The 16767-nt window shown below is 49.7% G+C and overlaps 1 protein-coding gene across 1 annotated transcript in view; it reads left to right on the top strand.

Moving 5' to 3' along the window:
• Positions 1-251: 251 nt before the first annotated feature.
• Ank1 (ankyrin 1) overlaps positions 252-16767 on the top strand; it is a 175543-nt gene continuing 159027 nt past the window's right edge. The window contains exon 1 of the mRNA XM_051170036.1: positions 252-503. Coding sequence (XP_051025993.1) covers positions 378-503 — 126 coding nt within the window. The 5' untranslated portion in view covers positions 252-377. The remainder of the gene's footprint in view (positions 504-16767) is intronic.

The following is a 16767-nucleotide window of genomic DNA, read 5'->3' on the forward strand; positions in this document are numbered from 1 at the left end:
AGTACGAGCCTCCTCCCTCCCGCCCCCCGCGCCGCCGCCGCCGCAGGAGAGGGGGGGCCCGGGCGGGCGCGGCGAGGGCGCGCGGCGAGCCCAGAGCCGGTGCGGGGCGCGGGCGAGCGAGCTCCGGCCGCGGCGGGAGGCGCCACCCGGGGCTCGGGTAGCGGCGCGCCCGCCTCTCCTCGCCCTCCGCGCCCTGCGCCCCGCGCCCCGCGCCCCGCGCCCCGCACCCGGCCCTCGGGCGCCGCAGCCTTTGCTGCCGCGGGTGAGAAGCTAGCGCTCTGCGCAGCTGAGGGAGCCGGCTCTTCCCGGGAGGGTGTCGCCGCCGGCTCGCAGAGTGCGCGGGCCCGGGAGGCGGGGACCGAGCGCCGCGACCCGCCATGGCTCAGGCGGCCAAACAGCTGAAGAAAATCAAAGACATTGAGGCGCAGGCCCTCCAGGAGCAGAAGGAGAAGGAGGAATCCAACAGGAAGCGGCGGAACCGCTCCCGTGACCGCAAGAAGAAGGTAAGGGGGCGGCGGCGGCCCCTCACGGAGGTGCCCGGAGTAGCTGCGGGATGGCGCTCGGCCGCTGGAGCTGACCCCCCGGAGCGGCACGGGGAGGCGGACAGGGGACAGGGCGGGCGGCCCCTGGGCTGAGGCGCGCTCGCTGCCCCGAGAGTCCTTTCAGCACCTTGAACAGAGGCCGGCAGGCCGGCACGCTCAGGAGGAACTTTTGCTGCCATCCGGGTGGTGGAGCCAGTCGAGGGGCTGCACCGCGGGGGTTTCGCGCTGCTCGCCCAGCTTTTGAGGGGAGCTGGTTTGGATGAAAGGGCAGGCGCTCCAGAGGTGGCAGTGCCCGCTCCTGCTCAGGTGACCAGTTAGTTCTTCTGCGCCGCAGGGAGAGAGCATCTTCTCCAGATCTCTCAGGACGGACGACTGGGGCAACTGCCTTTCCTGGGCCCCTTGCGGACCCTCTGGGTCCGCGAGTGGACCTGGAAGACGCAACTCACCCCCTGGGCATTCGGTAACCTTTTAGGTTAAGGTCATTCCAGAGGAGTCGCTGGTGGTGGGTGGAGGAATTCCCACAGAAGCCTCCGCTGGGGGCTGTCCAGCCTGACCCAAGGCCTGGTTGGGGAAGGGCTCTGCCATGGATCATCATGGGTCAGTCTTTCATGGGACATGGGTCTGTGGTGAGGACACCCCAGGGATCCAGGACCCTGAAGGCAACTGTTGCTATTTGTAGTCCCTCTTTCAGATCAAGGCATGCTAAGGGCCACCTTAGACTAGATCCATGGTCTAATTACAAATACCTGGAGGTCCACAGCGACTAAGCAGCTGACTCTACCGCGAGCTAGAGCTGCGGGAATGCCTAGGCTAGGAGAGAATGGATGGAATTCTGGGAGTCCAAGGTAGAGCAGGACCCTAGCTTCAGAGAGCCATTTTGACCCGGAGAAGTTGGTGTGGGGCCTGCAGGACCGTCCTCTGGTCAAAGATTTGGCTTCTTGGAGCTTCCCCACAGCCCTTACTTAGGAAACACCCCCTCCCCCCAAACTGTCTCCTCAGAAGGAGATATGAAAGCTGCAGCTGACAGCAGTGTAGGGGACAGTCTACTTTGCAGTAGGCAGCAGGACAGGTAACGGCCCTTTTCCTGGAGATGGCACTGGGCAGGTGGAGATGTTCTCTGATTTTTTTTTTTAAACCATGTTAGGTGTTTCTATAGCCCTGAAAAATACAATAGTGTCCTTTCTTCCCCCTCCCCTTCTGTTCCCCCTTCCCCCTGCCCCCATATTGGCATCTTGTAAGTAGTAATCTCAGCATGACACACTCGGTAGGCAAGAGTGGCAAGAGCTCTTTCCCAAACCAACAGCCAATCAGAGTTTGGGCCTGTGCCACTGAGAGGGAGAATCCCACTGTTAGGGTCTCAGATGCCAACCCCATAGGCCAGGCAGGGAAGGCTGTTAGGAGAGCCTGGCGCTCACCCACTTTCTTGGCAATGGTGTTGGCCCTCTGTCTTTGCATTCCTCTTCTTGATCTTAGAGGAAAACTTACTCCACGTTTTCATACCAGTTCTTGCCTCAAACCTCCTCTTCATGCTGCAGACTCCAGAGGTAACATTTGGACCGATGATAAAAACAAAATGCTCTTTAATTTCATTTCTTTCTTAGCGGACTGTGTGTGATGCACACACACACACACACACACATGCACACACATATTCATTTTACATCTTTGATCTTTATTTTTACATTCTTGGTAAACTTTGTCCCACGTTTTAGTCCCAGGTGATTCGAAGTTCTCCCTGGATTTCGTTGTTTTGACTTACTAGCTGGTCACAGCATACTGCGTCAGTATGTGTTCCGAAAATCTTCCATACAGATTTTCATGGTTTTCTGCAGTGTCTTGAGAGCTGTGATTGGTACAACAATGGGGGAAGTTTTAATCCAAGCTGATATCGATGATGTGAACTCCCAGGACATTTTCTTTATTGGAGGACATGTTATGGGGGGTGCTCGGGGATGCTTTGTTTGTATTTCACAGTTGATTGTGAGATGCTTTGGGCAGTCGCATAAGGTAACATCGCTGAAGTCTACAGCAAAATATAAAACTGCAAGAAGGTGGATGACCCTAGCAGGAAAAGTGAGGGACAAAAAGCAACACAAAAAAGAGCATTTATCTGTTTGTTTTCATTTAATTTGTGAAGGGTGCTGGGTATCAGATCCAGGGCCTTGTCCATGCTGAGCAGGTGTTTTACCACTGGGCTATACCCCTGGCCCCAAAGGAGGATTTAGAGAAAGTTCTGCGGGATCTATGTTAAGCAATGGACAGCACTGACGTGAAGGTTCATATGAGGTGAGGTTTTAAATCCAGTGTTTACTAGAGGACGAATGTTTCAGTCTTTAACATTAAAATCAAGCAGCAGAGGACTCTCTACTGATCTCACAGATGACCTGGAGGCTCTGGAGCCATCTCCCTCGTCCCCCATGAGCATAAAAAGAGAACTTCCTACATACAAATGAATACATTCCCACAGAGACATGGCAATTTACAGCAAATGGGTAGCTGAGCCAAGGACACTCTGAATTTACTAGAAGGATAGGAAGATGTCTGTCTCATGGGTAGCTGCTTCACTGGGGCTGACTGAAGAGAACCACGTCCCTCCTCCCATTTGTAGGAATAACTGTGGTTGTAACCTGAACAGTGGTTGCAGCTTTTACAGTTATGATACTGTGTGGGAAGGTGCCTGCTATGGGTGCTGTGCACCAGGGATGGAGGCTGGTGTTGTGACGCACTGACTGACACACATAGAAACCTCAGCACAGAGACTAGAGCTCAACTTGGGAGCTCTGAAGGTGCTTCATTCAGTTTTCTGGTTAAGTAGCAACACCCTCGCCAAGCCCTTGCTGTTTCTAGCTGCTGCTTATTATATTTTATTTAAAAAAAAATAAAAGCAAAACATAGCAGTTATGACATTTACTGTTAAGTTCCCTTGTTTCTGAAGGCTACAGCGGAAAGGAATAAATGGTAAGGCCAGTGTAAAGCATGCATTTGCATTAAAAAGGACTATTTCCTAGGGCTGAGGAAGCTGTGAGAAGGAGGATTTGTGTGCCTTTTATGCTTATCCAGAGCTTGACGCTGGAAGGAAAGGAAGGGCATGGAGAGCTCCAGGTAGTGTTAACTGGGCTCTCTCCTTGCTCTTTATTCTGCCTACCTACTTCATCTTAGATGTGGGTGCAGGAAAAGCTTGTATCATGCTCTGTATGTGGCTGGGCACTCGCCACTCAGCTCGGTACTTCACACACAAGGGGCATGCAATGGATGTTTGTAGAATTGATGGGTTTGATGAGCGAATTATATTTCTCTCTGCTGGCCTAGGCATTGTGTTGGCTGCAGCCTGTGTTCAGGTGAAAACTGTACTCTTTACCTATCTTTGTGAGGTGGGCGGTATTGGAGGGAGCCTGATGCATCTTTTCTAAGTCATTTGCACAGCAATAGCAACTTGAGGCAGGCAGGGGGACTACCTGATCTTTGGGTGCGGCGTTCTGCTGATGAACATGCGGTTATCCCTTGCAGGGTGTCTGCTGTACTACATAGCAAGTGGTTCTAGCTGTTTGGAACAGCAGTTTCTTAACAGGGCCTCAAGGAGCCAAAGCCTTATGGATAGACAGCGAAAAGGCAGGAAAAACAGCAGTCCAAGAGTGCCAGTTGCAGACACAGAAGATGTCTCAGCTCTTCTCCTCTGCTCAACTTCTGGGCAGTGGAGATGGTTGGGGGGGGGTACAGCTGGTTAAGAGTGGGAAAGCTGGTGGAACATAGTGGGGCAGGATTCAAGACAGCAAGCTAGGCTGGAGTCAGGCTGGCCCAGGGCTCCTGCTTGCAGAAAGCGTCAAGTGCAAACTTCTGTTATCTCTGATTTGGTTTTAAAACTCAACCAAGAGCTCAGTGGTAGGGTCCGGAGAACGCTGCTCCTTGGTCCTGTGGTTAGGGCCCCTTGCAAGCACAGGCCAGACTTGTGTGTAAAGTTCCTATTTAGTTCTTGAATTGCACAATTTTTGTACTGCGCATGAATTATTAAGAGCATCGATTTATTAATAATTGCAAGACTCTAAAGCATTCCACCACTTTGGCAATCCATGTTTGTGGAACATGGAGATCCTCAAAAAACAGGAAGCAGTCCTTTTTGCTCTAGATGTGGAAGGTGCTGGCTGTGACTGGAGATGGGATTTTCCCCAGCTTGCCTCATGCCCCACTGCTAGCTTCGCTCTTCCTTCCCTGGCATATGGTATTCTTTGGGGGCTCTTTTCAATGCCCAGTCATAAACTAGGACAGCCTAGCAGACAAAGATACTTACTATGCGTGTGTGTACACACAGCGCTCTGCGCTTTGCAGGCCATGCATGCCCCGCAGCTATCCCATGAAAGCAGGTGACGCAGAAGCTGAAATTCAGCTAGATAGTAGACCCCCATTAGGAAGGGGACACAAGGTTGTGGCTTGCCCGCCCACCCCCCAACCTTTAACCTGCTCACCCCAACAAAGGCTGTTTGCTTACCAGTTTTGCTTTGGTCTTCTCAGTATGACAAGTTGTTAAATTTAACTTCCTTTCTTCTGTTTTAATTGGCCTCTGAGAGCTGTGCACATGGGAGGCCATAGTTACAAACAGTTTTACAAGATGGCTAATGAACTTTGCTTCAGAAATGTTCTGAGGGTTCATGTGTTGAAAATGTGATCCTAGGCCAGGTGCTTCAGTTAAACGTTGGGGTATTCTTGAAGTGGACCCTCGCGGGAAGTTTTCAGGTCACTGGGGAATGTAGCCTAGAAGTGCATTGTGGGAACTTAGCCTTTTTCAGATGCTTCCTCTCTCTTGTGCCTCAGTGGCAAAGTGAGAGTTTGATCTTGCCAAACTTTCCCCACTAACACGTGCTTGGTCGGTCTCATCCCAGGTGCCAGAGCATTCGCAGACTGACACCTCCAGAACTGTGAGCCAATAGGCCTTTCTTCCTAATAAATTGATTATCTCAGGCATTTGTTACAGTGATGGAAATCTGATAGTCCAGAGCTAATTAATTGCTTTTGATTAAACCCTCTGGCCAGGCCTCCGAGTGAAATGTCGATGTTTGTCTGGGAAGGCGGCACATTATTCTTTCAGTGCTGGTGAGTGAGAAGAGGGGCACTTTAAACCACATCTTCATTTCCTTCTCGGGAAAGAAATGAAGTTCCTACTTGGAATAGATTTATTATCGCATGCCCACTCAATCATCTGTGCAGGCAGTCTGTATTGTGAGACGAGCTTGCTGTGTTAAAGTCTGGTGCGGTGTACAGCTGTGCATCAGCAAGTAACATGAAAGTGGTTCCTCGTGTTTCTGAGGAGTCGTGACCAAGGTCACGGCCAGTGACTCCAGGGTGTAGAACATGCAGAAGATGAGGCACGTTGGATTGTGGGTCTACTGGAATTGTATGGGGGAGGTTCCGGACTTTAGGAACCCACAGCACAATACATTTCTCCAGGAAAGACAACTTGCATTATAGCTTGTCAAGCCAAAACCATTACTTTCCAGTGTGACTAGATCCTTTGTGTCTGAGAAGATTGCTTTTCTGTTGTTGTTGTTGTTGTTGTTGTTGTTGTTTTTCAAAGAAGATTGCGGAAAGCCAACGCTTAGCATAGGTGCCGTTCTTCAAGATGAAGCGAACTGCAGATTTGATGCTTAGCACAGAGCCGCTGGACTCTGGCTGCTGCTGCCTCATGAGTGTCCAAAGGCTTCCACGGATATCTTAGAGCAGTCTGCTTGGTGGCTGGGAACTCCACAGCAAGGAATGGGTAATCACTGGGTGCTAGGAGCCCTCTGCTTACCTTCTGGCTAGACTACTTTCCCCTAACTTTCTGACTCAGAGATTTCTCTGCCTGCCCATAGTCAGCCTCTTGCCATGCCGTCCCTTCATAGTGTGTTTATGTGTGTAAGTGCATGGCAGGGGCTTTCTGTCCTTACCTTTTCCTTTGTCTTGTTCTGGAAAGCTTTTTGCATCTTACAAGGAATGTACAGAGTACACGCAGATCTCCAAGGTCGACTGGAACTGACTGAAGTTGGGTGAGAGCCGACCTTAGCACACTGAATAGTCTCTGGGTGATCCACAGGCCAGCCTGGCCACACAAAACTAGTCTTGGAAAAAGATTTGTGGTGGAGGCTTCCTGGGCCTGGGGGAAGTGGCTACTGGGTGGGGTCTCTCTGGGCTGGTAAGGGATCATCCAGATGTGTGGAACAGCATCCAGTGGTGCAAGTAGCATGCGTGGCAGTGGTAAAGTAGACTCTGGATGAGGAGGTGGTCAGGAACTGTGGGCCCAGCATGGAAGCCAGCACCCTAGACTGGAGAGGGACCTGGGCAGGACCAGTCAGGAGAGTAGAGGAGGCCCTGGGGCAGGGAAGGTTACTTCAACCTGAGGTAAGGAAGACATAGAGAAAACACTGGTACCCAGGCTGACCTGGGCTAAGATGGCAGGCAAGGATCAAAAGCCAATGAAAAGCTAGAGAATTGTTCGGGTAGTGGGGTTCTCTATGCGAGCAATGGACAGAAGTACTCCAGGACAGCTCTAGGTCCCCTTTGACCCTGTTAGCATATTTGCATAGGAACTGATAGACAAAAGTGAGTGATGTTAACGTGTGTGTGTGTGTGCGCGCCCTTATGGGATCCAGTGCTAACAGGGACTCATTTCTGACTTGGTGTTTGGGCAGGGAAATGGTGGCACCTGTCATTGAGCTAGGGAAGAAGGGGGCAGTGGAAAGGATAAGGGCTTTCTCAGAATATGCCTGTGAGTAACTTCCTGACAGAGGGAGAAACCATATGGGGACTTCTTAAATAGGGGTAGAGATCTGTTCAACCCTGTGCCCTCTAGCAAGGCCTGGGATGTAGACATTCTAGGTGCTTTAAGTATGGCAAAAAGAACACAAGAGCTAAAGGATGTTGCTGAAGGGCATCATACCAGTGGTAGCACTGCCCTGTCTGTCTGTCTGTCTGTCTGTCTGTCACTCTCTCTCTCTCTCTCTCTCTCTCTCTCTCTCTCTCTCTCTCTGTGTGTGTGTGTGTGTGTGTGATCAGGAATTGAGTCCAGGGCCTTGTGTGTGCTATACAAACTTACCATAGAGCCGAGTCCCTAGCCTTTTTAAAAAAAGGATTTTATTTTGAGATGGTGTGGCAGGTTAGGTTGATGGCCCCATGAGTAACATACTTGCTGCACAAGCCTGAGGACCTCAGTTTGGATTGCTACCACCCACATAAAAAGTTGAGTGTGGTACTGTGTGCCCATAGCCCCAGAGCTGGGAAACAGGGTAGATCCTTGCAGCTTGCTGGCAGATGGTCTGTGAGCTCCAGGCTCAGTGATGGAGGCGCTCTCAAGAGGCAGGTTAGACAACGGCAGAGGAATACGACCAGCAGTTAACACTGGCCTCCACATGAGCAGGCATGGTTGGCACCACATCGCCATCCCTAAAGGGCTGGGGGCAGGACCTCACTAAATTGCCCAGGCTTACCGCAAACACCTTCTGCTTCACCCTTTAGCTTCGGTAGGACCGGAAGCATTTGCCACCACACCCCTGCCCAACTTACTTTTAAAGAAGAGACTGTGACACAATTACCCAGTTGATAACATGCTGTACATTTTTAAAGAATGCTTTCTTTCTTTTTCTTCTTTAAGGAGACAGAATCTCTCTGTGTCACTCATGGTGGTCTTGAAACCCTGGACTCAAGAGAGCCACATGCCTCAGCCTTCTGACTGCTGGCATTATTAGCAGACCCCAGCACACTTGGCAACACTGATAATCTTTGATGTGTGCTTCTAGGTGATTAAGTCCCCCTTTTTAGTGTATTCACACTATTTAAGAAACCAAGTGCAGATAATTTATGCACAGACAAAAGAAAAATACAAAGGATGCCCTGCTTGTCAGTGAGGACGTCTGAGCTCAGCCTTCTGGGGAGGAAAGCTGGAAATGATAGATGACATCACACTCCAATTAAGAGTCCCAAGGTGATGTGAACTAGAGCCAAGTAGGTGACAGTGTCCTGGCTCAAAGTGGGGCTGGGCCATGGTCCTTAAGACATCTGGGCAGGAACTGGACATGGTGGCACACACCTTTAATCCCAGCACTCGGGAGACAGAGGCAGGCGGATCACTGCGAGTTTGAGGCCAGCCTGGTCTACAAAGCAAGTGTAGGATAGCCAACGCTACACAGAGAAACCTTGTCTTGAGAAACCAAAACCAAAACCAAAAAAAAAAAAAAAAAAAGACATCTGGGCAGGGAAAAAGTCCATTGTAAATTAACATGGAAATGGGTTTTGGGTTTTGGGCTTCATACTACACTCCGTATCCAGCTGGTCTTCCAAAAATGGGGCAAATCAGTTTTGCTCCCTCCTCAAAACCTTCTTTGGCCTCCCGATTTCCATGAGATGAAGTCCAGCCTTATTAGCACTGGGCTGCTTGGCCTGCCATGTGTCTACTGTGCTAGCATCTCCAAGGTGAACCGCGAGCATCTTCAGGACCTTGGAAGGCTTTCACTTGATGTTAGAGCTTCCTGCATCTAAACCCTTGGCTTCATACATGCACAGTAACCCTTCATCAGAGACCAACTTCCACATTGCTTTGCAAGTCCTAACTGACCACCAGGTAGTACTCCTGGGTGCCTGTGAGTAAGGCCACTGGAAACTCGTAAGGACTTTAGTGTTGGGTAAGGAGGCTTACCATGTGTAGAATATCAGGGCTCTAGTGAGCACTCAGTGACCTCAGGTCAAACGCTCCAGTTTCCACCCCCACCCTAGGCATGAACCTAACACAGGCATGGGCCAGCCGTGTCTGTGGATAAACACGATGTCAGGGAACACAGCCATTGGAGTTTCCCTCTTCACCCCTAATAAGACTTAACACATGAATGTTTAGTCCCACTCGTATATAATTTAAATAGTATAAGCTCCTTTCCAGAGATGGCTATGAATGTCAATTATGGTATTTACTTAATATTGCCAGAGTGTTCTGAAATGAATTAGGAAAGACTGGGGAAATGTGAACCTGACCCAAAGCCACAGTTCAGTGAAGAATCAGCCACAGACCAAGTCAGAAGAGCTCTGACGCCTGAGCGGTCTGCAGGAATGACATTAGATTTGTAGGCATAGCCTCTCCCCCTCCCCATGGATCCTTAACGGGTCTGGTTAGAGCTATTAAAAGAGCTGGGTTGATTTTTACCATTGAGCCTGGAAACGAGAGCGTCTTCTCTGAGGTCACACAGTGCTGGAGAGTGGGAGGCCAGGCAGGATAGACGGGTGGTGAATCCCACCATCGGTGTCCTCTAACTGAGGGTGGCTGGAGCCCAGCGCCTACTGCTCACCTGGTCAGTATCTTGGGAGCCATAATACTGCTGCTGGATTCAGAAGGGAGGGCACTTTTCTTTTTTTCTTTCTGCTTTCGGTTGAGCAAACCATAGACAAAGTGTCTTTTTTCTTCCTTGTTTCACACATAAAATGGACTTTTGGCTTTATGCCGAACACGGCTGCATTGGGAGGACATTGAAACTACATGCAATGTGAAACAAATGTTTACATCTGTTATCCAGCTGTCTGTCTCATACAATGTCAAGCCACGGAATGCAACCTACTTCCCCCCACCCCCAATGTTAGCACTGTAAACCCAAATATCAACATTGCCACCACTCCGCAGATGGGGGAGAGTACTGTGTGCAGTGCATACAAGGGGGTTAGCCATGCCTTCTACGGACTCTCATGAAGAGCTTTGATAGCTTCTGAGATAGAGAGATGGACGGCTCCGGGAGAACGACACCAGCTGCGCAAGAATGGTGGCCTGAATTTGATCCCTAGAAGCCAAATAACCATGGACAACAGAACAAAGTTGCCCTCTGACCTTTATATGCACACGGTGGCACACACGCTTGCACATACCGCATGCACGCGATAGTGATAAAAGGGTTTAAAGAACTGACAGGCATCACGGTGCAGGGGCTTTTCTGCCCTCTGCTGTGAACTGTTCTGTTCCCAAGAAGTTTAACTGCTCTTGCCTGTCCAACCTGCACTTTCTCTTATTAACAGAGTTACTTTATAAATATTTCATGTGTGTGGGTACTTTGCCTTTATGTATGTCTGCGCACCACTTGTGGGCCTGGTACCTATGGAGGTCGGAAGATGGTGTCGGACATGGATACCGTGGAACCACCATATGGGTGCTGAGAACTGAACCCTGCTCCTCTGGAGGAGCACCCAGTGCTCTTAACCACAGAGCCATCTCTTCAGCCCCTAGAGTTACTTCTTTAAAAAACAGAGACTCACTAGTTGTCACCCACCTTCACTGATCCCTTCGTTTGCACTCCATGACTTCTGGGGCGGGGTCAAACTCTCCCCCACTGGCTTAGAGGCCACTCATTGGCTGTCTGCTGTCAGGGCCTCTGGCCCTGGACTAGCACCCCATGCGACCAAGCAGCTCTTTTGCACTCAGTTTCCTTCCTGGTACCCCATGTCATAGTGCAGCTGAATAGGACTGCAGACTCAAAGGTAGATGGATTTGAACAAACCTACCCATCTTGAACAAAGGTACCCTATGTAACAGAGGGCTCCGGTTTTTCTCCTATTTTGTCTCCAGTCCTTGCGGTTCACAGGTAAGGAGACAGTGGACTGACTGGGCACCTCAGCCATGTCACTGCTGGAAGGCTATCTGTGTGCTCTCGGTTGGCAGGTTAAGTCCTTTGAGCACATGTCTGAAAAGTCTGCTACTGCAGAGCCTGTGCACTTAGGCATCCCGTGACTGTGAGCCTTGTTTAAAGGAGATGAGATGCTGTCTCCTCCTCCTCCTCCTCTTCCTCCTCCTCCCTCTACTCCTCTCTTAGAAAGCAGATTTGGCATTCTGTCCCGTATGTGATGCAGTTTGCCAGTCAGACCTTGTGTCTTAGGACCTAGACTTTTAGAGGTTTCATCGGTTTGTTTTACTGTAACAAAATACTTAGTATGATTAACTTATAGAGGAAAAAAAAAAGGTTTATTTTTGTTCACAATTTTGGAGGCTCAAGGCTATAATCAGGTCGACATATTGCTTTTGGGTCTCTGGTTGGGGTGCCATATGGCAATGACAGAGAACACAAGGTGGAGACCTACTCAGATCATAGAAGGCGAGAGCCCCAGAATGTCTCTTAAAGGCATATTCCCACAGACCTTTGTACTTCTCCCTAGGCCCTACTCCTAAAGGTTCCATATGTTCCAATAGTGCCATTCTGGTGACCATGCCTTTAACACACATGTATTTGGGCACATTAGACATCCAAACTATAGTGAAAATCAATTTATCTCTTGGGGACAAATTCTAGCTTTTTCACTTACTACGTTTCTCTGAAATTCCATTTTTCATTTTGTTTCTGCAATATTGGGATTGGAATTCAGAGCTTCTCACATACTAAGTCAGCAACCTGTCACCAATCTATGTCACCAGAGCCTCCCACATGCTAGGTCAGCACCCTGTAACTGATCTGTGTTACCAGGGCCTTGCACATACTAGGTCAGCACCCTGTCACCAGTCTGTGTCCCTAGGGCCTCACACATGCTAGGCCAGCACCCTGTCACCGATCTGTGCCTGCAGAGCCTCACACATGCTAGGTCAGCACCTTGGACATTTGAGACAGGGCCTTGCCATGTAGCTCAGGTGGGCCTTGAGCTCAGCCCTCTCGCCTCAACGTTCCTAGTGCTAGGTTTACAGGTGTGCCCCTGTAATTACTTTGTCATCAACTTTCAGAATCAGTCTCTGATCCGGGGGCCACCTCCAGTGTTCTCAAGTGCATTGCTTCCTTGTCTTCATGGAAGCAGAGGTGCTAAAAACTGCCCACAGTGGCTGTTCTGCAGGACTTGAAGAAAAGAGGATGCTCCAGGAAGGCGATGGAGATGAGCTCTTGGATGCCTACCTCTGGGAGCTCTGGGGAGCAGAGCCCAGTGGTCCCCACCTGCCTTCCAAGGTATCATGCCATCGTCCTCCTTGCATTCCTGCAAGGAGTGGGTGGCATGCTTCTATTCCCCAGAGAGGAGATCAAGTTCATGGCAGAGCTGGGGGTAAAAATCTCAGCCCATCTCTCTAAAGCCCCAAATTTGTATCAGATACTTGGTGGCATGTGTAGAATCAGCAGGTCCAGGTTCCTCCCATTTTATGGTTTCCTCATCAATCACCTGCCTACCCTGCTTGCTTCCTGCAGGAGAAGAGCCAGGGTTATCCAGCTGTGTCGAATGTGTCCTCCACAGGGGAAGTGGACCAGGGAGTGCAGATGGCAGGAACACCATCTCTCGTGCTCTCCTGGCTCTCTCTGTCTTGGCAGCTGCATGGGACACCCACTTTACAGCTGAGGCCAGGAGGCACAAGGGTCAAGGCACAGCTCCTCAAACTGGAGTTAGGCTCCGTCCACATGCCCAGCTGTGAAAGGACAAAATGAGGGGAAAGACAAGGCATAGGAGGGGCCAACCACAGTTTAAATGTGTGTATATGTGGTGTGTGGGTTCTGGAGAGCGAGCATGCATGTGGAGCCCAGAGGTCAACCGCAGGTGCCTTGCTCAGTCACTGTCTACCTCATTTACTGAGACAGGATCTCTTCTCTTGAAGCTCAAGGATTGTGCTACATTGCCTGACTAGCAAGTTCTAGGGGCCTGCCTCGTCCACTTCCCCAGCATCAGGGTTACAGAAAGATGCTACTGAGTTAGTATGTGTGTGCGTGCATGTGCGTGTGCGTGTGCGTGTGCGTGTGTGTGTGTGTGTGTGTGTGTGTGTGAGTGCATGCGCATGGGCTCACTGGGAAGCAGAATTCAAGTCCTCTTGCTTATAAGGCAAACACAGTATTGACTGAGCCCCAGCCCCTAAACACTATTTTGAAACTTAGCACAAAGCCTAGAGCTTAAGTGAGCTTTGTGTAGCAGCTTCCTTGGCTCATAAATAAAGTGTCAACCCTACCCACACTAGCCTCTAAAACACCTAGGGATGTGTTCCCTTCAAAAGAATAATAGACCCTGGCACAGTTGTGCTCTCGAGGAGGCAGAGGCAGGTGGATCTCTGTGAGTTCGAGGCCAGCCTGGTCTACAAAGTGAGTCCAGGACAGCTAGGGCTGTTACACAGAGAAACCCTGTCTTGAAAAACAAAAACAAAGAAACAAACAAAAAACACCAATAGATATCGGTGACAAGCTAGACAAGATATGAATACGCGCACGTGTGTGTGTGTGTGTGTGTGTGTGTGTGTGTGTGTGTGTGTGTGTGTAAGAGAGGGGGAGATGGAAACGGAGAAATGTAAATATGACCAGAAACATGTGGTATATGAGTGGTGGCTGGTCCTGACTGTCCCTTAACAGTAGTTGCATGACTTTAATAATAATTATTTCACTCGTTTGGGCCTCTTTTTTTTTTCCCTCACCTACAGAATGAAGAGCTTGGACTAGTCTAGGTGACAAGCTTGTTTTACAAAAAGAAGATACAGCTTTTATCTATTCATATACCAATTGTATATTTTATTTACATATATTTAACCTTTTATTTATTTAGTATCATTTTTGCTATGTTGTGGAGACTGGCTTTGAACTCCTGGGTCAAGCATCTTCCTGCCTCAGCCTCTGATGTAGTAGGGATCTTGGGTATACCATCATGCTAGACAGACAGGAGGGGATCTGGGGGATCCCACGTGCCTTTCCTTCAAGGGAAAACACACTGAGAGAAAGGAAATGGCTCGTCCAGAGCACACAGCTATTTTCAGTGGCCAAACAAGTTCTAGAATATGTGTCCAGGCCCAACTCCTCTGCAGGCTGGTGAGGGAGTCCCAGTTATTAGAAGCAGAGTGTCTGAGTCTAAAACGGAGGGAGGAACTTGGAGGAGAGAGAGAGAGAGAGCCCTTGTTCTGTGGTCCAGCGTGGAAGCAGGCTTATTGCCAGAGGCCGCCGGCACAGCTGATGCAGAAGCTGTCTCAGGCCTGCTGCTGCAGGTGCTAAATTATTCAGAATCTACTGGTGCCTGCAGAAGAGGAAGCAGCTACCACGGGGCTCGGGTTCAGCTGTAGTCCTCTTGTGAGCCTGGCCGGAGGAATGTGCCCTCAGCAGAGGATTCCTGACTGTTCCCTGCTTGTGTGCCCTCATTAGTCTTCTTGGGTGCCATGCTCAGTTTGGTGTGGTGGGGGTGGGGTGCTGGAGGCCACGGCCTGCTGAGAGCACTTCTTTTGTTCTCTACCTCTAGTGTCACAGCATGAGTGGAGTCAGAGGACATGCCAGGTCACGTGGGTGGGATCTCTTTCCTGTCAAGGGACTTGTCCAGAGTCAGAGCTGAGTGTCCGTGCTAGAAGTATGCCGGTGTTCCAGGAACCCTTTCCTGACTGCCCTGGGCAGAGATTGTCCATCACAGCCCTCGGTGCTCTGTTTGTTAATAAGCAGTCTTTGGCTGGGAAGCAGCAGAGAGCAATACTTCAGTTTCTGTTGCAGATGCTCAGCTGAGTGGCCAGAGCAGGAAGGCAGCCAGAGACAGAGAGCACGTGAGCATGGCAGCAAATCATTTATTGATATAAATTTGATTAATCAACACTCAGCATCAACCTAACACAGGCTAGAATCATCTGAGAGGAGGGATCCTCAGCTGAGCAAACGCCTCTGTAAGATCAGGCTGTGGGCAAGCCTCTAGGGCATTGTCTTAAGTAGTGATTGATGGGGGAGGGTCCAGCCATTGCATATGGTGCCATCTCTGGGCTGGTGCCTCTGGTTCTGTAAGAAAGCAGGCTGAGCAGCCATGAGGAGCAAGCCAGAAAGCAGCACCCCTCCGTGGCCTTTGCATGAGCTCCTGCCTCCGGGTTCCTGTCCTGCTTGAGTTCCTGTCCTGACTTCCTTCGGTATGAGCAATGATGTGGAAGTGTGAGGCAAACAAGCCCTCTCCTCCCCAAGTTGCTTTGGTTATGGTGTTTCACCGAAGCAATACTAACCTTAACTAAGATACTCAGATTCTGATTTTATTGTGAATAAATATTATTAATAAAACTACCCATTCTCACCCCAGCTAGTTGAAAATATGTAGATCATTCATAGTGAGCTGCACAAAAACTGGCAGTAGGCTGGCCTAGGCCTTTGGGTCTTGTTTGCCAACCACTGTACTAAGGGTTTCCTTTCTGTGCTGGACGTATGCAGGGGCCCACCTAGGCCAACCTCATAGGTCGTAGTTGAGCGGATGGATCTAGTGACGTGCCTTCAGCTCAGACTCAGGAGAATAAATACTAATGCATCTGAGCCTCCAGGGGAGCAGGCAACATAGGCATGATTGCTGAGTGTGTTGATGTAATTAATACCGGGGATGGAACCCCAGGCTTTTGCATATACAAGGAAAGTGCTGTCCCACTGAGCTATATGCCCACAGTCACTGGTGTTTTGAGTAGTCCAAGACTGCCTGGAACTACCTACGTAGGCCGGCCTTAAACATGTGGTCCTCCTTCCTGCCTTCACCTCTGGAATGCTAGGATGACAGGCGTGCATAGCCCACAAGAGCAGACATTTAGTTTTCCTAGTTTAGAGAGAGGCAATGTTGCAAGAGCTTCGGGGCTTTAGGTTCCAGACCAGCCACGGGAAGTCAGGATAGCAACTGAAGGAGGAACTTGAAGCGGGGGCATGGAGAAAAGCTGCTTCCGGCTCATTTGCAGGCTCACACTTAGCTAGCTTTTTCATACAGCCCAGCGCCATCTGCCTAGAGAATGATGTTGCCCACAGTGGGCTGGGACCTCCTACACCACCTAACAATCCAGACCGCCTCCCACATACATGCCCTCCAGCCAATTGAGAAACCCTCAACTAAAACTTTTCTCAAATGACTCTAGACTGTTTCAAGGTGACAGTCAAAGCTAACTAGGACACTCCATTCCTTGTCAACTTGACAGGAAAACACATCTCACTTTCAGACATAACTATTCAATTCCCTGTCCTTCAAGGGCTCTCATGGTACTATCATAATATTAAACACAGTCCAACTTTTAAAACCCCAGAGGTCTTTATGAATTTCAGTGCTTAAAAGGTTTCAATATAGGTTGAAAAGCAAATTACATCCTTCTTATTCCAAAAGGGAAGAGCCAGGACATGGAAAAAACCAGATCAAAGCAAAACTAAAACCCACTAGTGTAAATTCATGGCCTACAGTTCAGTGTTTGACATCTGGAACCACTTACTGTGCAGTCTTCTGGCTCCAGATCTGCCACCAGCAGTACACATCGCTTGTCTCCGGCTTCATGCCTTACCTGCTGCTGCCCTCGATGGAACATCAACAGTCC

Source organism: Acomys russatus, chromosome 27, assembly GCF_903995435.1.
Source record: "Acomys russatus chromosome 27, mAcoRus1.1, whole genome shotgun sequence".
Lineage (NCBI taxonomy): Eukaryota > Metazoa > Chordata > Mammalia > Rodentia > Muridae > Acomys > Acomys russatus.